This window comes from Telmatherina bonti (genome assembly GCF_933228915.1).
Source record: "Telmatherina bonti genome assembly, chromosome: 16".
In the NCBI taxonomy this organism is placed as follows: domain Eukaryota; kingdom Metazoa; phylum Chordata; class Actinopteri; order Atheriniformes; family Telmatherinidae; genus Telmatherina; species Telmatherina bonti.
Window position 1 is genome coordinate 9,092,881 of NC_136614.1, and position 25,265 is coordinate 9,118,145.

Sequence of the window (25,265 nt, forward strand, 5' to 3'; positions counted from 1 at the left end):
GTTTCCTCTAGTGGGACCTTTGACCCCCTTCTCCCAGAATCAGTCGGGTTCTCTGGGCTGGTTTGACTCAGTTCAGAGCAGGAACGCCTTGGAAACACAGAAACTACTGATAGCATGTGACAGAGCACACACACACACACACACACCAAATACGCAATGAGCCTGTATGGAAGCCAATTAGTGTCAAAATTAGTGTTCAGACCTGTAAAAAAAAAAAAAAAGATTTCAACATTTTCATTCCATCAACAATTAAACACATAACACTGACAAAATTATACTAATCTTTTAATAAAAAGAGAACCATAAACCTTCTGGTAAATAGTAAATGCCCTGACAACTCAAAATTTTCTAGAACTCCCCATTGGTATCTTAGATGAGTTTTTTTTGTTTTTACTTCTCGTGAAATTTTAACCACGAGCCATGAATTACAGGATCATTGGCATAAAGATGGATTTTATCTTTAGTTTTATTAGATTTCTTCATATATCAATATATATATAAATATATATATATATATATATATATATATATATATATATATATATATATATATATATATATATATATATATATATATATATGTATATGTGTGTGTGTGTGTGTGTGTGTATAAATGAACTGCTCTTAAGAAATATAAATTAATTTATGTACATATATGAACTTTCCTCTTCCCAGCCACATTTGCCAGCTTGTCTACAAGGATGCAAATGTGTTTCCAGGCAAGCTGAGAGATATAATCCCTCCAGTGTGTCCTGGGTCCTCCCCAGGGTCTCCACCTGCAGGGATGTGCCCTGAACACCTCACCAGAGAGGTGTCCTGACCAGATGCCCGAGCCAGCTCAACTGGTCCCTACTCGCTGGAGAGGGTAGGAATGTAGATCGACTGGTAAATCGAGAGCTTCGCCTTCTGGCTCAGCTCCTTCTTCACCACGACAGACCGGCACAGAGTCCACATTACTGCAGACGCCGCACCGATCCGTCTGTCGAGCTCACGCTCCGTCCTTCCCTCACTCGTAAGCAAGAACCTGAGATATTTAAACTCCTCCACTTGAGGCAGGACCTTGCTCCCGACCCAGAGAGGACAATTTATCCTTTGCCCGCTGAGGACCATGGCCTTGAATTTGGAGGTGCTGATTCTATCAGAATCAGCATGTCCATACACACACACACACACACACATATTGACAGTGAGGCAAACAAGTATTTGAACACCCTGTGATTTTGCAAGTTCTCCCACATGGATATTACGGAGTTGTCTGAAATTTTCAGACACGTTCATTATTTCTAAGCGGGGGAACTTGCAAAATCACAGATTGTTCAACTCAAGTGGAAACCAGTTTAAAAAATAAAAAATCAAGCGGCAACCTTCAGCGGTTAAATGTGAAACCTAGGTTTTCTCAGTAAGGAAAGTAAGGAGGTGCATAAAACTGCAGTTCCCCCTTCATCCACTAGGGGCTCCAAAACAGAGCAAATCACCATAGACTCCCATGTTAAAAAGACCAACTTCACGGCAGAAATAAACATGTTTACAGCAGGAATAAACATGTTTACTGCCTGGTTCAAAAATCCATTTTCAGGTTAATAGGTCAGGTTTACCTTCATGATAACTGTGGGGGGAGTGAATTTTTTTCTAACTCGCACATTTAAAAGTAATTTAATCTCAAAGTTCAGCATATTCAGGGGTGTGTCCTTTTGATTGACAGGTACCCGATCTCCTGCTTCAAGTGAGAGGAACGTAGAACAACCAAGGATTTTAACAATGTGACTTAGCTTTAGTCCACTTACCTCTGTTAACTGGTTAGCCCCTGTTAGCTCCGGGTTAGCTCTTAGCTACAGAAAGCTCGGAGTTCACTCGATGTCAATCATCCACCATGACACTTACAGAAACCTATAGGTATATATATATATATATATATATATATATATATATATATATATATATATATATATATATATATATATATGTATATATATATATATGTATATTTATATATATATATATATATATATATATATATATATATATATATATATATATATATATAAATATACATATATATTTATTTATATGTGTGTGTACACTCAGACCTACATATGTATATGATTTTATTTTATTTTTCTTAAGAGCATCATGACACCCTGAACTTTCTCTTTTTGTGATAGTAAAGTTTTTTTTTTCTGTTCTTATATAAAATTGAACATAATTCTTTTTCCATAAAAAATCTCATCTGAGTGTGAAAATGTGAGCAGTTGCTGGCACTTCTCCAATCTGCAGGTTGATTTAATAATTATTTTTGTCACTGCTGAGCTTCCATACATACAGAAACCCTGGGACAGTCTTCCGGAGGGAAAGGAAAACATCTGGAGCAGCTGTGAGTCTGAGCGTTCTGCTGACTGTCAGGTAAGTTTGTCTCTGTCTGTCTCTGTCGTTCTTTGTCCAGAACTTCCTTTACTTCTTCGTCTTATTCTGCAGCCAGAGATGAGAAACTTTCAGCCTGCTGTTTGTTCACATGGCAAAGCTGCAGCTGCAGAGACCAGATTAATCTTTAGAGTTTCATTCCTGCACGGAACACTGCAGGATTTGTTCACCGTAACACAACTTCCTAAAGACGTGGTGTGCAGATTTAGAACACAAGTTTCTGTCTCTGACATGAAGAATTCTTATTTTATGCATTACTCAGCTTTTTCTGTCTCATAAAATCATTTTAATGACCTTGATCTACTTTATCGGCTGTTCTTGTGACACTTTTTCTACACAAATAAGATGCCAGAACAGGGAGTTTAGTCTGTGCTGCAGAGCAGTGAAGGAATAAGTTAAAACAGCCTCAGAAGATCGGCACTTCCAGGTTTTATAACTTCATATTTTATCTCATTCAGAGAGAAAAACATCAGTGTTTACTCTCCTGCATCGACCCGATGGCAGCAGATATAGATTTACTTTATCTCTGATTGATAAACTGAAAACATTCTTCATGAACACAGTGAGCTGCTGATGCTGCAGTTAAACGGAGGCAGCATCAATGAGACGCTCAGATGAGCTGGAAGTTGACCTCTGACCTGCTGGTCAATCTGGTTTCACGGCTGGAGCTTCACGGACATGAACAGAAAACAAAGATTTGCATCAATATAATGACTTTATTGGTGCTGAAATCATGTTTATTTCCATGCAGCTCATGCAGATTGCAGGGTCATGTGATCTGCTATCCACAGGCTTTGTCCTGTTTATATAAATTATAACTTTATGAATAAAAAATTATCTAACCTGATCTGGTCGGGAGATTTTTAGATCAGTTTGATCCCAAATCATCAACTCCAGGTGATTCGGCAGCTCTAGTTTTCTCCTTCTCCTTGTCAGTCATGTTGTTCTTGCCTGCACACTCGCTTCGCCTTGTGGCCTTCGGCTGCCAAGGAAGCAAGCGCTCCATAGCAACAGTCATTTCCGGAAACAAGACGTCCAAGTAGGTGACCATCCTCGTCCAACCCGGTTGCTCCGGTCCAAGTGGACGTGTCTCACGGCTGGTTCTGGTTCTGTGTGCAGGTTGGTGAGGGAGCGGCTGAAGAAGCAGGTGGAAAAGATGACGGATCAGTTCTCAGGGTTCAGACCCAGTCTGGTGGTTCTGCAGGTGAGTCGACATCCAGTCAAACATCAGCGCTGCGATGGGCCCGATCAGGTCAAGCTGCGGCGCCACCTGGTGATCAAACTAATGAAACTCAGCAACACAAGGCAATCCTGCAGCATCACCCAAAAGACCCCGGCTGCAGCCTGGAGAATGGGCGTGGTTCACCTGCTGACAGGTGAACCAGTCTGAACCTGCTGTGTTTATTGCAGCTGCTCCTCTTCCCAAACCCACAGGCCTGGTCCAGGGCAGACCTGGTCCGGTGAGACCTGGTCCGGTCAGACCTGGTCCGGTCAGATCTGGTCCGGTCAGACCTGGTCCGGTTAGACCTGGTGTGGTCAGTTATGGTCCGGTCAGACCTGGTGTGGTCAGACCTGGTCCGGTTAGACCTGGTGTGGTCAGACATGGTCCGGTCAGACCTGGTCCGGTCAGACCTGGTCTGGTCAGACCTGGACCTGTCAGATCTGGTCCGGTCAGACCTGGTGTGGTCAGACCTGGTCCGGTCAGACCTGGTGTGGTCAGACCTGGTCCGGTCAGATCTAGTCCGGTCAGACCTGGTCCGGTCAGACCTGGTGTGGTCAGACCTGGTGTGGTCAGACCTGGACCTGTCAGACCTGGTCCGGTCAGACCTGGTCCGCTCAGACCTGGTCTGGTCAGACCTGGACCTGTCAGACCTGGTCCGGTCAGACCTGGTCCGCTCAGAACTGGACCGGTCAGACCTGGTCTTGTCAGACCTGGTCCGGTCAGACCTGGTCCGTTTAGACCTGATCTGGTCAGACCTGGTCCCGTCAGACCTGGCCCGGTCAGACCTGGTTCATTTAGACCTGGTCCGCTCAGACCTGGTCTGTTTAGACCTGGTCCGGTCAGACCTGGTCCGCTCAGACCTGGTCTGGTCAGACCTGGACCTGTCAGACCTGGTCCGGTCAGACCTGGTCCGCTCAGAACTGGACCGGTCAGACCTGGTCTTGTCAGACCTGGTCCGGTCAGACCTGGTCCGTTTAGACCTGATCTGGTCAGACCTGGTCCCGTCAGACCTGGCCCGGTCAGACCTGGTTCATTTAGACCTGGTCCGCTCAGACCTGGTCTGTTTAGACCTGGTCCGGTCAGACCTGGACCTGTCAGACCTGGTCTGGTCAGACCTGGTCCGACCTGAACCTTCATTTTGAGGCGGATTTCTTCCTCACTCACACAAACGAGGTCACGTCGATCATTAACCGGCTGCAGTGTGACGTCTCCTCGCCGTTGCCATGGCTCCACCTGCTGGTGACATCAGCTGCTGCCACTTTCTGATTCCAGCTTTTTGTCAGCTTCAAAGAGAAACCGCCACATATCACGTGACGGTACATATCAATGCTCCGGCGAAGTTTCTGACGTGCGTGTTTAAAGTGCTGATGAACTCAGGTGTGTGTTTCAGGTGGGAGACAGAGACGACTCCAACCTCTACATCAGCACCAAACTGAAGGCTGCAGCCGAGGTGAGAGCTCAGCGCCCAACAGGTTCTGATACTGCAGCCACACACTCCAACCCTCTGAAGGTTTGGATTAAGGTTCGTAACTGAGGAACATGAGATCCAGGAACATTTAAATGTGTTGCAATCTGTTGCTTTACCACTAGATGTCACCAAAGTCACCAAATCCGTTGTCCTCATCTTCATCTTCGCCTTTATCTTCATCCTTTTAATCCATCTTCATCTTTACTTTTTTTCTACATTCTCATATTTATCCATATTCTCATCACTTTTATCATCTTCCTCATTGTAATCCTCATCATCCTCATCTTCATTATCTTCACACTCATTTGCATATTTTTCATCTTTTACATCCTCATCATCTTCTTCGTCCTCATCATTTTTCACTTTCATTATAATTCTCATCTTCATTGTTATCTCCAGCCTCACCTTCATCGTCGTTATTTCCATCATCTTCATTTCATCTTGTTCTTCATCTTACTTATTATCATCATCATCCTCATCCAAAATTTCATATTTATTAATTTATCATTTTACTTATCGTCATCCTCATCTTCAACCAGGATTGGTCTGCATCCTCATCTTCCTCATGTTTTCCTCATCTTCATTTCTATTTTCATCGTCATTATTATCTTCATCACTCATCTTCATCATTAGCTCTGTCCTCATCTGAATCCTTTTCATCATTATTTTCATCCAAATGTCATCTTCACCATCTTCATCCTCACCTTTAATTGTCATCTTCATCAACATCCAAATCGTCCTCTTCATCCTCATTTTTTTCATCTTCCTTGTTATCATCTTCATCATTACCTTTATCCTCATCTTCATTTCTTTGCTTATCCTTATTGTCATCTTCGTCATCACTATGCTTCCTATCTTCCTCTTTCCGTCTATATACTCCTCCTCTTTTTCATCCTCGTAATCCCGATCATCATCCTCCTTCTTACCTTCATCCTCATGCTCATCCCCTTCGTCATGATGGAAAGGTAAAGATGAGGATGATGAGAAGAATGTGGATGAAGATTAAGATTTTAAAAGGTTTCTTGAACTTCTGACTTTGCCGTCGTTTCGTCCTGCAACCTCTGAACACTGAGCCAACGGGAATTGAACATCTGTTCCCCGTTACTATTGATCAGTTGCCTTCCTCCGATCACCCATACCGGATCACGCCGACCCAGACAGAAAACTAAACCTGAACTTTGTCGTGACGTAAAAACCGTAGAAAAAGTCGCAGCTGGAGACTCGTGTGCTTCGTCGTCACCGCTCGACTCCTGATCTGCTTTGATTGGCCGTACCGGTTCAGGGAGAGTCTCAAACCTTCCTCACTGACGTTCAGTGTCTCGCCTGCAGATCGGAATCGACGCCAAACATGTTCGTCTGCCAAACACGACGACTCAGGAGGAGGTGAGAAGCCAACTCTTCATCATCTGACTGATGAAGATGAAGATGTAACTGTTTCATGTTTCCACATGATTCTGCAGGTCCTGCGGAGCATCATGTCTGTCAACGAGAACCCGTCAGTCCACGGTCTGATCGTCCAGCTGCCTCTTGACTCCGTCAACCACATCGACACCGAACTCGTAACCAACGCCGTCTCTCCAGAGAAGGATGTGGACGGGTCAGTCGACACGGGACATGACATCCTTCTGCGCCCTGCTGGGCATAATGGTGCTGGCATTTATTATGACACTGTGTGTGTGTGTGTGTGTGTGTGTGTGTGTGTGTGTGTGTGTGTGTGTGCAGCCTGAGTTGTATCAATGCAGGGAAGCTGTCTCGAGGTGATCTGAACGACTGTTTCATCCCCTGCACCCCCAACGGCTGCATGGAGCTAATCAGACAGACAGGTACCTCATCAGAAAGACTGGGAACACTGGTAAAAATGGGAACACTGAGAACATTTAAGATACCAGGAAAAGTGAGTACGTTAGGGGCATCAGGTTCACTGGAAACACAGGGGACATTTAAAACACTGGGAACACTGAAAGACTTGGAGCATGGGGGGCACTGGATACAATTGGATATTGGGAACATTGGGAACATTTTGGATACTGGGAATAGCAAGGCATTGGATCAGTGAGGCCATTGGGAACACTAGACAGACCAAATACACCAACAACACTTGGGACACTGGAAACACTGGCAAAACTGGTACCTTTAGGGACATACAGGACACTGGAAACACTGGTGATACTGTAAACACATGGGACATTTGGGACACTGGAAAGACTGGGAATACAGGGAGCATTGGAAGACTTGGGACCAAAGGGGAACATTGGGAATTCTGGGAAAACTGGGAACATTTTTGACACTGGAAATAGTAAGATATTGGATCAGTGAGGACATTGGGAACACTAGACAGACCAGGAACACCAAGTGTTCCAAGTGTCCCAACACTTGGGGCACTTGGAACACTGGCAAAACTGGTAACTTTTGGGACAAAGACTGGGAATACAGGGAGTATTAGAAGACTTGGGACATGGGGGACACTGGAGATGTTTGGAACTCTGGGAAAACTGGGAACAGTGAAAACACAGATGACATTTGGCAGACTGGATATACTGGGAACAATGGGAACAATGGGGACATTGGGGACGAGAACACCAAAAAGACTGGGGACACTTACTGGAAACATTTAGGAAACTGAACACTGGGAACATTGGAAGACCTTAGACATGGGGGATACTAAGAAGACTGGGAACAATGGAACTCTGGACTGGAACTCTGGGGACACAAGGAACAGTAGAACAGACTTGTGGGACACTGGGAACATTTGGAACAATATTTCCAGTTTGTGTTGACATGTTGAGGATTCAATCCAGTCTCCACCTGCACAAGGCTCGGGTTCCAGTTGAGGTTTATGTTTAGGTTGAGGTCTAGGTTGAGCTTAGAGCTGGGGTTGGGGTTTAGGTTTAGGATGAAGTGGTGGTTGAGATTGAAATTGAGGTTTAGGTTCTTGTTTAGGTTTAGTTTTAGGTTTAGGTTGAAGTTGAAGTTGAGGTTAAGGTTGAGGTTCTGGTTTAGGTTTAAGTTTAGGTTTAGGTTGAAGTTGAGGTTGAGGTTGAGGATGAGGTTGATTTTTATGTCTAGGTTAAGGTTGAAGTTGAGGTTAAGGTTGAGGTTGAAGTTGAAGTTGAGGTTAGGGTTTAGATTTAGGTTGAAGTGGAGGTTGAGTTTGAGGTTTAGTTTTAAGTTTAGGTTGAACTTGAGGTTTTGGCTCTGGTTTAGGTTAAGGTTGAGGTTGAGGTTCTGGTTTAGGTTTAGGTTTAGGTTTAAGTTTAGGTTGTGGTTGAGGTTTAGGTTGAAACTGAGGTTCAGGTTGAGGTTGAGGTTCTGGTTTAGGTTTAGGTTTAAGTTTAGGTTGTGGTTGAGGTTTAGGTTGAAACTGAGGTTCAGGTTAAGGTTGAGGTTGGGGTTGAGGTTCCGGTTTAGGTTTAAGTTTAGGTTGTGGTTGAGGTTAAGGTTGAAATTGAGGTTAAGGTTGAGGTTGAGGTTGAGGTTGAGGTTTAGGTTTAGGTTTAGGTTTAGGTTTTGGTTCTGGATCTGGATCTGGTTCTGGTTCTGGTTCTGGTTCTGGTTCAGGGTCAGGTTCTGGTTCAGATTCAGGTTCAGGTGGTGGTCGGCTGCTCTGTTGAAGCCATCACCTCTGACCTGTGGACCTCAGGTGTCCCAGCTCAGGTATGACTATCTGTCCCTGTGTAGGTGTGTCGGTGGCGGGGAAACACGCTGTGGTCATCGGCCGCAGTAAGATCGTCGGAGCTCCGATGCACGACCTGCTGCTGTGGAGCCACGCAACCGTCACCACCTGTCACTCAAAGACAGCCGACCTACCTGAGCAGGTAACCACACACAACCACACCTTCTCCACTGGGAGCAACAGAAAGTCCAAGTTTTTACAAATCTGGACATAAAAATCAAGAACTTTCCGTTGGCTTCACGTTTCCGCTGGGGATGTGTGACGTTACCGTGTTATGATGCGTTTCCTGTGCAGGTAGGCCGGGCCGACATCCTGGTGGTTGGAGCAGGCAGAGCAGAGATGGTGCGAGGAGAGTGGGTGAAGGAGGGTGCCGTGGTCATCGACTGCGGAATCAATCACGTCCCAGGTTAGAAAAAAATCAACAAATGCATCAATAAACCAACTGTGTGGCAGTATGTGACCTCTGACCTTTTACACAGATGAGATGAAGGCGAGTGGGAAACGGGTGGTCGGAGACGTCCACTATGCCTCAGCCAATCAGAGAGCAGGATTTATCACTCCTGTACCAGGAGGGGTGGGACCAATGACGGTGGCCATGCTGATGGAGGTTCTTCTTCTTCTTCTTTTTATTATTATTATTATTATTATTATTATTATTATTATTATTATAGGTACAAACCCAAACCAAGTGGTAGCGAAGGCTCCGGCAAGTTTATTGCTACTATCTTTGATTATTTCATCACATTCACTGAGACATTAGCCCAACCGAACTGCAGGCTGCCAAAGGATTAAAACCTCAGCAGGGTGTGAATATACTGGTTCTGACTGGTCTCAGTCAGTCTCAAGTTGTGATCCGGTTTTTCTGCCTTGTGTTGCAGAACACGGTGCAGAGCGCCCAGCGGTTCCTGCTGAGGAATCAGTCCTGCAGGTGAAACATCAAACAGGTGAGACTGAAGTTGGAAGAACCTGTGGATCACAGGTGCCAAACTCCAGTCCTTGAAGGCCAGTATCTCGCTGGTTTTTGTTGTCTCCATGCTCCAACACAGCTGAAAGAAATGAATGAATAGTCTGAGAAGAGGCCATTGGATCCATTTGATTAGAAACAGGTCTGTTGGTGCAGGGAAACAACAGAAACCTGCCAGCCCTCCAGGACTGGAGTCTGACACGCCGACTGTAGATGATGCTTGGCGAAACCAGAGGAAGATCTGATGAACATTTGGGGTTCATGATGAGGAAGAATCAAATCTCACCTGCCCATCTGTGGGACACCTTGGTTTCCATAGAAACAGAGAGGAGTTGTTTGTGCTCTGATGTGACGATATGAAACAAAACTCATCTGTATCCTGCATCTTCAAGCAGGATCTTTGGCTGCCATCATGAAAGTTTGTAATGAGAAAAAAAGCCTCCTGAAACCACACCACGACGGTCTGAGGCAACAGGAAGACACTCAGCATGTGTGTGGAGATGAATTTTTCCTGCTTCTTACAATAATTCCCCTTCTTCACACAGAAATTGCTTCGTGCAAACATGTACGAAGGGCAAATAAACTGTCTGATTCTGAATCTGAAGAGAAATAAACTGAACTAAACCAATGGGGTCTCTACTTGCTGGAGAACAACTCTTCCAATAGGCCGAGCTGTCACAAACTTTGCTGAAACATTCTGCTGAAACATTCTGCTCAAACATCTGCGTCTTCAGAGCAGAGACAGCAGCTGTGAAGCTTTTCCACATTGATCCAGGTGGTTCAGGGGTTTTTTTCAAGACAAGTTCAGCTGGTTTAAAGTAGAGTCGGGTGTTTTGAGATGGTGGACCCAGGCCTAAAATTTTTTGTGTTTAATTCTTTAGGTATTGGTTTTTATACAACTAAGCTGAACGTTAGTGATGTTTCATCAGACACCTGCATCAGTAGCTGCGTTTCCATGACAGTTTAATACTAAATAAACTGATATTTCTACCATCACGACAAACAATTGAGATCTACAGGTGTTTCCATTGAGTCGCAGTTATACCTTCACTCCCTAATCCAGACCTACAATCCCTCTCCACAACTACGTTCCACCAGTGAAAGACGCCTCGTGTTACCACCAATAGATGGGACTAAATCACCAGCCAAACTCTTTTCCTCTGTTGTTCCACAATGGTGGAATGATCTCCCAAACTCTGTCCGCTCTGCAGAGTCCCTGTCTGCTTTTAAGACCCAGCTGAAGACTCAGCTCCTCAAGGAGCACTTCAACACTTAGTATAGTTGTATTTAGTGGAAAGTTGGAGAACTTAGCCCAGTTCTTTGCAACAAACCTTATGGTATTAATTCTTTGTATTTAAATATAGGTGATATTATGGGTTGGGAAGGGTGAAAAAAGAAAAAAAAAAGCCTGTAGCACTTCCTGTAAGGACCTGCGTCCAACTGGACAGTACACCAGCACCTTCCTACAATGTCCTCTACTGTTTGATTACCTGCTTGTGTTGTTCTCACTCTCATATGTAAGTCGCTTTGGATGAAAGCGTCTGCTAAATGACTGTAGAATAGAATAGAATAGAATAGAATAGTTCTCATAAAATGTCGTTCCACCGTTAAGAAGATTAGAATCGTGACTTATGCCAGTTTACAATGCAGCATTATTTCAGGGTTTTCTGATTGCTCCGGAGGTTTTTCCAAAGCTCTTCTTCCTCTTCTCCCTCTTGTCATCTCTGATTTATTGTGAAACTCTGCATTTTGTTGCCTCATACTCCGCCATCTTTACCGGCAATGAACTGGTCACGTGAACTGCGACGTCACGTCCAGGGATGGATGAATACACCAGATAGATTATAAATACCTGGAATGGTACACGCTTGTACTCTGAAATGTCTGAAAAATTTTATTTGACAGTAGGTGTTTGCATTACCGGTTTTTATTCTGATGGCAAATCTAGGAAACACAGTGAGCATTTATCTCCTTCACAGTGTGGTTTTTATCATAAAATAAACAAATTCTCCCAAGTGTTTTATGCTCTGCTTTAAACCTGCAAGTTAAAATCTCATTGCTTGTTTGTTTGTTTGTTTACCTGCAGGTGGTCAGCGAAAGGCAGCTCCAGCTTCAGATTTGAGGAAATACATCCCGTTTCAGACGCTTTGGACACTTCTTCCCGTGATTATTGTTTGTGATCAGTTTAGATTTTTCTTAATGGCTTTTTTCATGTTCTGACAGAAAACATCCAACTTGTTTGCCTGCAGAGAAACTTACAGACGTCAGGAAGTGGACTGGAAATAAAACTACGAAACTTCTTCCCTTAAATCCACCTTTTTTTTTTTTTTTCCTTTTTTTTTTTACCCTGAAGAGCCTAAACTGAACTTCTAGACAAGTTTCTGCACAGGTGCTGCATTTGCCCCGACAGTCCAGACCGTCTGAAAAACTCACCTGAATCAGACAAACCTGACAGAAAACAGCCAATCAGGGACAAGAGAAGCTGGGCAGCACTGTGCTGCCCAGCTTCTCTTGCCTCTCTTGCCTGCAGCTGAAGAGAGAAAAAGGCACAAAAACATCTGTAATTGTGGAAAAGACTAAAGGAATGAAACATAAATAAAGATGCAATTAAAGCAACCTTAAATTTGTAATAATTTGGCATATAAATAGATCAATATGTTAAAATGTTTGCAGTGACTTTAGGTCATCATCTGTTAGAGGCCACAGAAAGAAAATATCAAGTGTTCAAGACCATGTCCACATGTGGCCGGGTGTCTTCCCCTCAGCTCAGGAAAGAAAAAAGAAGGAGTCCACATCGCCTCATTTTCTATCCACACATATCCACATAACCACGTTGTTCAGCACATTTATCAGCAAATCAAACCTTCAGGTGGCGCTAGCTCCTCTAATCCTGTCCAGGCAGAATAATCTTCTATCTCATGATGTCACTTCCACGAAACATGCGTCCAGCCTGATCTGGTTAGATGGAGGAAAATACCTGTCCTTCATCTCGTCCTTCGCCTTTGGTCATCAACGTGGAGCGGGACTGTTTGGACAATGGATAACAACAACACGGTTCTGAGAACGTCCAGACGGTGACGTTTAAAAACCTAAAATCCCGGTTATATCTGTCCTCAAGTAGACGTGCAGACAGAGTATTCACACATCTTCACTTTGGTCGGAGGCTTTTTAAAAGAATCGTTTCAGATGCAGAAATCTGCGTGTTTGTGTGTACAACAGGCCAAATCGTCAGAAAATGTCTACGTTTTGTGAGATACCGTCTACGTGTGGACAAGGTCTTAGTTTAGGGGTGCTTCCTAGAAAACAAGGGAATCATTGGATGCAAAATGTTTGGATTTATTATATTAATCTCTTTTAAATTACACCATTTCCATTAAACTGAGAAAAAAATTGGGGGAACACGTAAAATAAAAATGTCGTTTCCCTTTCGGGATGCGGTTGCCACAGCGAATCATTGCTCAGGGGAATTGGCGCACGTTTTACGCTGGATGCCCTCCCCGAGGCAACCCTCTGCATTCACCTGGGCTGGGGACCGGCCCCCAGAGAACAATCCTCCTTATGTTGCAGGAGTGTGGGGGGGCAGGTCTCGAACAGGTCACAAGACAAGCGGCTCTACTGAGTCACTGCCACCCCAACACATAGAATAAAAATATAGATCTAATAACTGAATTTATCTACAGGAATAAACTATCTAAATGTGTCACGCTGTAAACATTTCCTGATATCAGGTCATTTTTATTGAGGAACATTCATTCATTTGCTGAACTTGCTTAATCCAAGTAAGGGTCGCGGTGGAGCTGGAGCCTATATCTCAGCAGCCTTCGGGCGAGAGTCTGGATACACAATGGAGAGGTTGTCAGTCTATCAGAGGTCTAACACAAACAGACGAACAAACATTCACACTCACGGGCAATTTAGAGTAACCAATTAACCTAACATGCATGTCTCTGGACGGTTGGAGGAAGCCGGGGGAACATGCAAACTCCACACAGAAAGACCACCAGTCGAACCTCCCCCAGCCAAGGATCGAACCAGTGGCCTTCTTGCTGCGAGGTGACAGTGCCAACCACCACTGCACAATGCAGCCCCCATTGAGGAACATTTTACTGAAATCGTTGTGCACGTTGTAGACTGGTGAAGCTCTGAAATGCTGCTTTCATCAAAGCCATGTAGCCAGTTAGTTGTCAAACACTCCTCCAGTCAATTTGCACCAGTTACTTTTCCAGATGCTCATGTTTCACTGCTTTATAGACATGCTGCTGCAATCAGCTCATATTTTCCATAAAATAGTAAAATGTCTCAGTTTCCTCATCTGGTATGCAGTTTATGTTCTACTGGGAATGAAATACGGGTTGATGGGACTCATAAAATCCCTGCATCCTGTTAGTTTCTACATTGCTTATCTACTGGGTCAGTGTGTACATTGACGTTTTTTTGTAAAGATTTATTTTCATCCTCATCTCCACTGATGGTTTTGACGTCTCAGTTTGGTCTGATTGACAGCTGTGGGATCTGATCGGAGATGCAGCTGTTGACTCAGCTGAATGATGAGCAGCAACAGCCGATGCAGAAAATCAGCTGAGGTTCTGTTTGATTCTCGCTCATCAAGCTGTAGTTTAACTTCCGACTTTCTGATCTCATCTTTCTGACGTTGATGCAAACTCAGCCTCATGAACGGACATTTTTAAACCATAAACATGCTGAATGATGCAAATTAGATTTATTTCACAACAGGATCCAACAGAAACATCAGCTGTTCACAATAATATGATTACACAAAAGAACCAAACTAACAAACTTAATCTGAATAATTATTCAACATATTATATCAGGAATATGGGTGACGTTTCACCCAGTTGTGCTTTCCTCATTTTTCTCCTGATTTTCCAGGAATCTGTATGAGAAGCTTCAACTTCTGTGACTAAAACGTCAGTTCTACTGCTTTTGGAGATTTAAACTGCAGGAACCGAATTAAATACAGGTACATCTCAGAAAATTAGATCATGAAATGGTTCAATATTTTTGTCACTCATTTCAGAATGTGAAACCTATATATTATATAGATTCATTACACATAGAGTGAAACATTTCAAACAATAATTCTGTGAAATGTTTATATTAGATAATGAAACCCCAAAATGTCTCAGAAAATTAGAATATTGTGAAAACCTTCAATGTTGGAAAGTCATGGCGCCACCCTGATCAACTAATTAACTCCAAATACCTGCAAAGGTCTCCTGAACCTTTAAATGGCCTCTCAGTCTGGGTGAGATGGCTACACAACCATGGGGAAGACTGCTGACCTGACAGACGTCCAGAAGACGATCATTGACCCTCCACAAGGAGGGAAAGCCAGAAAAGGTCATTTCTAAAGAAGCTGCTTGTTCACAGAGTGCTGGATCCAAGCATGTTAATGGAAAGCTGAGTGGAAGGAAAAGGTGCACCAGCAGAACTGCAGCCTTGAGAGGATTGTCTAGCAACATCCATTCAGGAATCTGGGGAGCTTCACAGGAGTGGACTAAAGCTGGACTCGGCGCATCAAGAGCCGCTACGTACAGACGGATCCTAGACATGGACTACACATGTCCCATTCCTCGTGTCGAGCCACTCCTGAACCAGAGACAACGACAGACGCATCTCACCTGGGCTAAGGAGGAAAAGGACTGGACTGGTTCTCAGATGGAAGCAGATTCTGCATTTCATTTGGAAACCAAGGTCCCAGAGTCTGGAGAAAGAGTGGAGAGGCACAGAATCCATGTTGCTGGAAGTCCAGAGGGAAGTTTCCACAGCCAGTGATGGTTTGGGAGCCATGTCACCTGCTGGTGTTGCTCCACTGGGTTTTCTGAAGGTCACAGTCAACACAGCATCTATTTTAGAGCACTTCATTCTTCCTTCTGCTGACAAGCTTTATGGAGATGCAGATTTAATTTCCCAGCAGGACTTGGCTCCTGCCTACACTGCCAAAGGTACCAAAAGTTGCTTCAATGACCACGGTGTTACTGTGCTGGATTGGCCAACAAACTCACCTGATCTGAACCCCGTAGAGAATCTGTGGGGTGTTGTCAGGAGGAAGATGAGAGGCACCAGACCCAACTATGTAGATGACCTGAAGGCTGCTATCAAAGCAACCTGTGCTTCCATTACACCTGAGCAGCGCCACACGCTGATGGCTTCCATTGCCACGCCGCGTTCATGCAGTAATTCATGCAAAAGGAGGCCCAACCAGGTACTGAGTATATAGAAATTAACACATTTTTCAGAATCCTGACATTTCTGTTTAAAATATCCTATTTTCATTGAGCTTATGTAATATTCTAATTTTCTGAGACACTGCATTTTGTGTTTTCATTATCTATAAGCCACAATCCTCAAAATTTCAAGAAATAAATGTTTGAAATGCTTCACTCTATATGTAATGAATCTATATAATATCTGGGTTTCACATTCTAAAATAACTGACGAATAATATTGAACTTTTTCATAATATTCTAATTTTCTGAGATGTACCTGTAGATTTACTGACCATGGACAGGTTATCCTTTTCAAATCCACTAAAAATAATTTATTTTAAGAAATCTAATCATTTCTGTGACAGCTTTGCTTGAACCAGCTGGTTGTAATGTATCACTTCCACCACTAGGTGGCGTTTGTTTACCGTTCACCAAAAAGCAGCAGAACTTTTCACCACTGTTGCTGAGAGGTTTGATGCCAACAGACAACAGATATAAAAAAAAATATGCCAAACCATAAAACAATAGCTACCAGAAATAAAGGAAAATACATGAAAATTCAGTCCAGTTCAATTTCTGCAGGTAAAACTAATATCACAGCTATTAACAGTCATTTGAGGGCAAAGGATCCAACAAATGTTCCATCCTCACCAGTCAGCAGATAAAATAAGCTTAATGTTCGATGTTATGATGAAATACTGGACTTCTTCTCAAATATGACAGCTAAGTTTGCCATCAGTTCAGCTGAAAGTTGATGGAATTTGTTGGGCCTGGGTTTAAAGTCCCATGAAGTAAAACCTTAAAGAAAGACAGAAGAAAGCTGAACAGAGTTAGCGAGTAGCTCGTTGCTTCTCCTGCTCACACTGAACACATTCTGGCTTGAAAATGAAAGTGACTGCAGAAAGTTGGTGTTGCTCCAGAGTTGACTTGTGGATGAGACGTTGTCAGTCTTGACCAATCAGTGAGCAGCATTTTCTTCTTCTTTCTACTTGGTCAGGTTGTTTCAGGGATTCCTATCCCGAGTGATCAGTTCTCGCCATTGTGTGGCGTTGTCCAGGCGGTTTGGTCCATTCGAGTTAACAGAAATGTGAAACCAAACCAAAGGAAGGCAAGAAAAGTTCCCCCGATGATCCAGGTGTGAAAACACGCTGAAGAAGGGTTTTTCAGTTTTGTCGCAGGCGGGCCGTGGCTGTGCAGGCTTTCAGTGTATTCCTTCACCAACACACCTAACTGATGCGTTATTGTGCAGAACTTCATCGGCTTCTGGATCCATTTAACTTGGACCAGGTGTGCTGAAGCAGGGATACACTGAAAACCTTCTAATAAATGTTTATTTTACTGAGTTTGCATAGTACAGCTGGACCTGACCGGAGAGGACAGAACAAGGATAGATTGAGAACAGAAAAGGAAAGTAAAACAAAGGAAAACAAAAACGAGACAGAAATACACCACAAAGGAAAAACACTGCAATTTAACCAGATTCTTGACTATCTGATGCACCTGGACAGAAACATAAAGGGCATCTTGCCCCCCCCCCCCAACTAGAAGGAGCAGGCAACAGGCAACAATAACAAGTACTCAAACCAAAACCAGAAACACAAACAAACTACATGAACAGAAACTGTTACTGAGTAAACAGCAGGACAACTGTGTCGGCAGCATGCAGAATACACGGAGTGAAGCATCATTTATTTCTACTAGGGAAGATGCATGCACAGTTACAATAATCATCATAACTCGAAATTTTTATGTGATTTTTCTGCTGTTAGCATTTCAGTGATAGCCAAATAACGTTAGCTACGATGACATAAAACTAGAAATGTTCAAAATCCAAATTATTATTCAGTCTTACTTGTAAAATAGATTTCAATGTGATCTGCTTTCGATACTGTGCACAAAAAAGGTCATAGTTCTTCGCTCTGAGTTGACTCGGTTGCTAGCGTAGAGTAAGGAGACCCATCCAACATGGTGGCGATGCTGGATTATGCGCCGCACACCATGAGGCGTATACTGCTCTACACCCCACAGTGTCTGGTGGTGCTCCGTTCGATCCACCAGGGTATGCATCCATAAACGTCCCAAAAAACAGACAACAGACACATAAAGGATGCAGAAAATGAAGGAAAGACTCTGCATGTGTCTTTTGGGAAAAACATAACAATAACAGATGTTTGATGTTGTTTGTTTGATGTTAGCAACGTGGTGTTAACTAACGCATTGGGTGTGCAAAGCTGGTCCTGGAGGACCATAATCCCACAAGTTTCCAATGTGTCCTTGCACCAAATGGATCCCACAGCCTATGAAGCATTTCACAATGACTCAGTCATTTGAGTCAGGTTTGTTGGAGCAGGGAAACATTGGAAACCTGCAGGATTTGGTCCTAGAGAACTGGAGCAGAACATTCCTGGGATATAAATCCAAGGTTAAAAGGACGCCGATGGAGTGAAATATCGTGGAGGTTGTTTGCAGCAGCTGCTGTTTGTAACACCTCACCGGCTTTTTAAAGAAGTGACAGAAGCAGCTGAGGTCTGTAGGAGGTGAAAGCAGCTCCAACACGGCGATATTCCACATTATGCAGATTACAGCTGCTTACAGGCCGAACTTTGACCCAACAGTATAAATGAAAAAGCAGGTCATCTGGTTTCTGGAGTCCACCTTCATGGCCCTTTGCAGGAATCTGTGAGGAATTGAGGGGAAGGTTTGCAGCACGTTTGTTTTATGAGCTCAATCCGTTTGGGTTTGATCCAGAACACATTGTGATCCAGGAGCATATCTGAATGCTTGTCAGGGTTGACCAGATGACCAGTCATCGTTTGGATGACCAGACGTCATCAGGCGTGATCTCTGCAGCCCTGTGGCTCTCGCTGGACACAGCCGTTCTGCTGCTCTCTGCTCAGCTGATCTACTGCAGCGGTCATGGCAGCTCGGACCAGTGAACGTGCCGTCTGAAACAGCTGCTGCTCGCTGTGGTTGAAGCTGAGCAGAAGGTGGAGGCTGCTCTGCAGAGAGGATCTTCCCTGGTGACATGCTTCCTCCTCATCCTCAGTGACTTCATCTGGAGGGCAGAGCTCAATCAGAATGGTGGGTCTGCTGGTGGTTGGTTGATGGGAACCAGAGGTAGTTTGATCCGTCTTCTTCTGAGATGACGACTGATCATCAACATCCACACTGACTTGAGGGTCAGAAAAAACCTGATCTTCCTCTGATGGTACCAACTGGACTGGAACCTGGCTTGTGCTGGTGGTGTCACAGACAGTTCTGGCCTTCTCCGCTTCGTCTGCAGCGTCCTTGAAGTCGTCTTTGGTTGTCTCTGTTGAGGGTTCTGTACTCTCTGAAGCAGCTGCATCTTCAATTAGATGGTTAACCATCAGCTCCTCTGGATGTCCATCAGCTCCACGTCTTTGCAGCTGAGTGGATACATCCACCTGAGACTCCTCCTCCACCTGGGACTCCTCCTCCACCTGAGACTCCTCCTCCACCTGGGACTCCTCCTCCACCTGAGACTCCTCCTCCACCTGAGACTCCTCCTTCACCTGGGACTCCTCCTCCACCTGAGACTCCTCCTTCACCTGGGACTCCTCCTCCACCTGAGACTCCTTCACCTGAAGCTCCATTTCCAATTGAGTCCCCACCAGAGGTGCTTTCTCTACCTGAGGCCCATCATCTATATGAATCGCCACCTGAAGCTCCTTCTGTATCTGAAGCACCTCCTGCACTTGAGGTTCCTCCTCCATGTGAAGCTTCTCTGCTTGAAGCACTTCCTCCATCTGAAGTTCTTCCACATAAAGCTCACCTTCCATGTGGAGCTCCTCCTCCATCTTAACCCACTGCTTCTTAAGCTCTTCTTCTACCTGAGATTCTTTCTTCATCTGAAACTCCTCCTCCACTTGAAGTTCCTCCCCCTTAAGCTCCTCCTCCGCGTGAAGCTCCAGCTGAGGCTCCTCCTCTATATGAAGCGCCTCCCCTTTAAGCTCCTCCCCCATCCGAAGCTCCTCCTCCTCCACTGACATGTTTTCCAGCAGAACAGGAGGTCTCGCTCTCATGAAGAACTCCTGCAGTCTTCTCTGGAAGCCCAGCGACTCCTCGTCTCCTCTCCGTTTGTGAGCTTGCTGAGTGTCGGATGAAGCCGTGTATCTCTTCTTCATCATCATCATCCTCAGGTTGAACCTCCTCTTCTCTTTAAAGCTCCTCTTACGGCTTCCTTCATTCGGAGTGTCGGGCTCCTGCAGCGCCCCCTCTGGTAGCTTCTCCGAACCATCTTCCTCCTTGATGCAAATGACAGCGGAGGAGAATCTGCTCCACCACCCGCGTCTCCGCCCGTTTCTGATGTCATCGCCCTCCCGGGCAGCTTCACGCTGTCCGCATTCTTCGCTGATCTCCATCTTCTCTGCTTTAGTCTCAGGTTCATCGTCTTTTGCGCTCCTGGTTCTGGTTCTGCCCAGCAGAAGCCTCGGCGGCCCCGTTGGCTTCCTCTTCAACCCCACCCTCTCCTCCCGCTGGATGGCGTCGCCATGCCTTGTTGCCATGGTTGGTCTCCGTGGAGATGCTTCTGTTTGCTGGAGGAGTTTCAGTTCTTCTGCTGCTGAGAACCTGCAGACACACAGCAGAAGACATGACGAGTCAAAGTAAAACATGTTTCAGGTGTTTAACGTTTGGTTTTCATCACGATCCAAACATCTGAACACGGAGGAAACATTACATGTTACATGTCACATGGTTAGGGTTAGGGTTAAATGTAACATGTAACATGGTTAGGGTTACATGTTACATGGTTAGGGTTAGGGTTACATGTTACATGTAGGGAGCGTGTAAGGACACAGTCAGTGATGCTTCCTCTTCATCACTATCCTAATCACCATTACTATTGTCATCATCATCATCATCATAACAATTGTCAACACCACCATTGTCTTCATAATTATCACTTGCATCACCATCATCATCATCACATCTTCATCATATAAATAAACTGAATCATCATGAATCTAATCATCATCATCATCATCACCACTATCAGCAGCCCCAGCGTCATCATCATCCTCACCATGAATGTCATCATCATCATCATCATCACCCTCATCAACCCTTATCACCACTGCCACCTTCATCACTGTCAACAACATTGTTTTAACCATCATCATCATCATCATCGTCATCATCACCATCACCTTTAACTACCATGTTATTAATGACATCATTCTTATCTTTACCACCATCATTACCATCATTATCATCCTCACCATGAATGTCATCATCATCATCACCATCATCACCATCATCAACTGTGGTGGAATTATGCATAGAGTGCATTTTAATATGTTACTCATTTATTAAGTTTCTTTTAAGTAGTACAAGATATATATTCTGCATAGTTAGAGTAGTTCAGTCAGCTTGCTTTAGTAGATTCATGCATAAAACTAAGTGTTCTGTTCAAGGCCTGTTTCAGCTTTGACTGTTGTTATCTCCAAGCTAGCAGTTGTTTTGACTAGTGCTGCCAGGCAAAGGTTGTTTGTGTATGCTTAAAGAACACTGTAGCACTCTGAGCGGGGGCAGAGCTCTCGAGACCTCTCGCCCACAACATCTGTACATGGCCAATAAATTGAACAGAAAACAGTTGATTTATAGATTTATTTCTCATCGAATAAATTCCACAACAATTTGGTGTCAGAAGTGGGACCCCATGTGTTTTGAGACCGGACTGAGGGGCAGGCCGCCGGAATCCAAACAGATTCATCTTCAAACCTCGAATAGGCCTTAAGAGTGACGAGGGCCACAGTCACCGGTTTCGGTAGAGCACGACGGGATCTCAACCCACCTGTGGGTTTATCTGGTGAGAAGTATATTTTTCCAAATTATAATTTGATTGAAAGTGGTTTTTGATTTAATATTATAGACTGAGTGATTCTTAATGCTAATCTAACTGAAACAGTTTTGTTTATAAAATTGTCGACTGTTTTCATAAAAATGGTGGTTGCGCTCCTTTTCCCCAGGACTGATTTTGACATTAAATAAAAATAAAGCAAAAATAAAACAAAAACAGAGACATAGACTCTACGAGATCAGGTTCCAAAATGAAGCCCTGTGAGTAGAAATACGAGATCAGGTTCCAAAATGAAGCCCTGTGAGTAGTACTACGAGATCAGGTTCCAAAACGAAGCCCTGTGAGTAGAAATACGAGATCAGGTTCCAAAAAGAAGCCCTGTGAGTAGAAATACGATATCAGGTTCCAAAACGAAGCCCTGTGAGTGTGAGATCAGGTTACTAAACGAAGCCCTGTGAGTAGAAATACGAGATCAGGTTCCAAAACGAAGCCCTGTGAGTGTGAGATCAGGTTACTAAACGAAGCCCTGTGAGTAGAAATACAAGATCAGGTTCCAAAACGAAGCCCTGTGAGTGCGAGATCAGGTTACTAAACGAAGCCCTGTGAGTAGAAATACGAGATCAGGTTCCAAAAAGAAGCCCTGTGAGTAGAAATACGAGATCAGGTTCCAAAACGAAGCCCTGTGAGTACGAGATCAGGTTACTAAACGAAGCCCTGTGAGTAGACTTTTAGGAGTGACATAACAGAAATATAAGACCAGGTGACGGTGGGGACTATAGGGGGAAAGGAGGAGTAACCTAAACCAAATTCTATTATGGTGTTTTTAAAGCAGCAATATGGTGAAGATGTAAGTAAACTATTTAACGTTCTGCTGTGAAGAATGTGGGTTTCCAGAAGGAAGCTTTATGAGCATGTATCAGATGAAAAAGTTGGAACAGAAAAAAAAAAAAAAAAGAAAAAATACATGAATGTGTGGGCTGGTTCACTCTCCATAAGACGAATTAAAAATAGAGGTCTGACCTGCTATTCTCTGGAGAGTTGTGTGGAAATATTGTAGGAGATCTTTTGTTATTTTTGGTGACTCTTTTCATGGGGTGAATTGAAACTGTGATTGGCTGGCTTGGTTGACATCACAGGGCTATAGCGGCCATTCACACAGAAATCAGTGTGTGTGTAAGTTTGCTCATATGGTGGCAAGTCCCGTGGAAGAGCTGCAAATGGTAAAGTGGTTGGAGGATCCACATATCTGATGTACCTAGCATCAAAATTATGTACACAAATTGTTGTCCACACTAACTAATGATTCAGCAAATTTTCAGATTGAAAATCAGATCACGGGCATTTCTCCAAAAGATGACAGTAAAGCCTGTTCAGGCAGACTCTGTTAGATATGACAGGACGTGCCTGGATGGACCAGGAAAGAAAAGAGAGAATATTATCTTCCTCTAACAGTTTAGTGAAGAGGAGGTTAGAGATTAAATGACAAGTATGTATTATTGCAGAGTTTAGCAAATTTTAAGGAACTTAGAAAGAACTGTTGGAAGCAGAGGACGAGTTCAGAGCACATCTAACATGTTTACATGTATTTTAAACACTACTGATCAGTGCAGGTGTAGGAGATAAGGAGAAGTTTGAATGAGGAAGGCAGAGCAAAGGACAGGAAAACGAGAGAGAGAAGTGAGGAAGAAGAGTGTGTTCATTAAAGGCCTTATGCTCAGATGCAGCCTCAGAAGCTCGTCTGCTGCACGGCGTCGACCACGGCAGTCGCCGCCCCTTTAACCCTTGTCAGCATGCACCATGGCCTCCACAGGGACCCCACCATGTCTATCATGCCCGAGGGGGATTCGGGGGGGTGGACTGGGGAAGGGAAAGTTTTGGTCTGGACTACTGCAGAGTTCTGGGTGTCACACATGCTGTCAGTCAGGACACTGGAGCAAATACGGTCCCTACGACATGCTGCAACACTCCACCTCCCTCCGGTGTCAGCTCTGAGTCCTGGAGCAGGACCTGATATGCAGATGTGACTGCAGGGACCCGACCACTGCTGATGGGGCCCGGCAATCCCAGAACCAGAGGGTCTGGCAGAGCCCTGCTGGTTGTGACTGTGAACAGTGTGGATATGGATTTTATGGTGGACATGTTGGCTTGATTGTCACCTTTGACATCTGGAGGTGATGGATCCTCCTTGTCCTCAGACTGGTTGTGGGATTTTCTGAAAGTAAAAGACTAATTGATGTGGCCGGAGGCAGCAAGGTCCCACCCCGACTACAGAGTCAGATGATGTTTTCTGGAATAAACTGCACCCTGATTCTGTCAGAAAGACTGACGTGTTCACTCAGTTCACTGTGGAAAACCTGGATCTGCTTCCTGGAACCTTTTGCCCCTCCCTGATCCTTTACATGTCAGTCTTTATTAATTACACATATGAACCTGATTTATCTACCAGAAAGGTTTAATAGACATGTGTTGGGCACTTCCTGGCATGAATTTCTGCTTGTATGCTGATTGGTGGGTGGGGTGTGGTGACTGTAGTGGATCTGATTCCTGAGCTGACCAAGTGGTCCGAGCTGAATGATTATACGCACCTACATATATTCCTGGCATTGTATCCACATTAACCAGGCCCCATATTTAGACCAAAGATCAAACAATTTCTCACTATTTCTGCTTAGCTTCATACTACACTTATGAACATGCATACAAAGTTCTGCAGTCCTGCAGACTTTTGCAACTGAACAAGGTCCCAGTGTTTTCTCTGCTCTGCTGCTGTGAAGCTAAACATCCATTCTTACAGACAAAACAACTTCTGGCATGCTCTACATCTCTAGCTGTGCCTTATCACAAAACATTTATCTTCAGTGTCTCTGACAAAACATGCACCAGACAGCCGTTAGGGTGGGAAACCTGTTTTAAAGACAGCACACAGATGATCTCTGAGTATTCCCGGCTCGTGTACATTTCTGATTTTTCAGCCCAGACAACGTAAGGTTGCATTACCTGTATGACAATAAATATGAAGGTAATTTCCTGGCTTCGGTGTACGCCACTCAGGTGCAATATGACCAATCTTAGTAGAATATTAGGAAAGGTTGGAATCCTCCATGTTTTTATTTGCTGACAGCCCGGTGTGTTAGTCCTGATCTGAACTCTGTAATTATTAATTTCACATCAAGTGGTTTTATTTGACGAAGGGAAGCGACGAAGGGAAGCAACTCTTGTGAAGGCTGCCAGTAGACAGCCCGGTCTCTGGGTCAACATGCTCAACAAACAAATATTTGTACCCTGTAGGTCTTCAAAATACCATAAACATGAGGCCGATCATCTGGGATAATATTGATCTTTCCAAGGTTAAGCTAGTTATGCTAGACCGTTAGCCTTGGCCTTTTCTGATACACACGTTTGTGTTAAGTCCAGTGGAGAAGTGTGTGTAACAGTGAAAAACATTCTCAAGAAGGAGGTGTTGCTGTGT

The 25,265-nt window shown here is 44.2% G+C and overlaps 1 protein-coding gene across 1 annotated transcript; it reads left to right on the forward strand.

The window, feature by feature from the left end:
* Positions 1–701: 701 nt before the first annotated feature.
* LOC306767615 (C-1-tetrahydrofolate synthase, cytoplasmic-like) lies at positions 702–11,923 on the forward strand (the record flags this gene model as incomplete). Its single annotated transcript, XM_079255690.1, has 13 exons — positions 702–719; positions 768–865; positions 2,323–2,400; positions 3,538–3,622; positions 5,031–5,162; positions 6,438–6,491; positions 6,569–6,705; positions 6,831–6,931; positions 8,787–8,923; positions 9,076–9,187; positions 9,261–9,388; positions 9,660–9,725; positions 11,832–11,923. The coding sequence occupies 12 exons, from the start codon at positions 702–704 to the stop codon at positions 9,711–9,713; spliced, it is 1,134 nt and encodes a 377-aa protein (XP_079111816.1). The 3' UTR covers positions 9,714–9,725; positions 11,832–11,923.
* Positions 11,924–25,265: the final 13,342 nt, after the last annotated feature.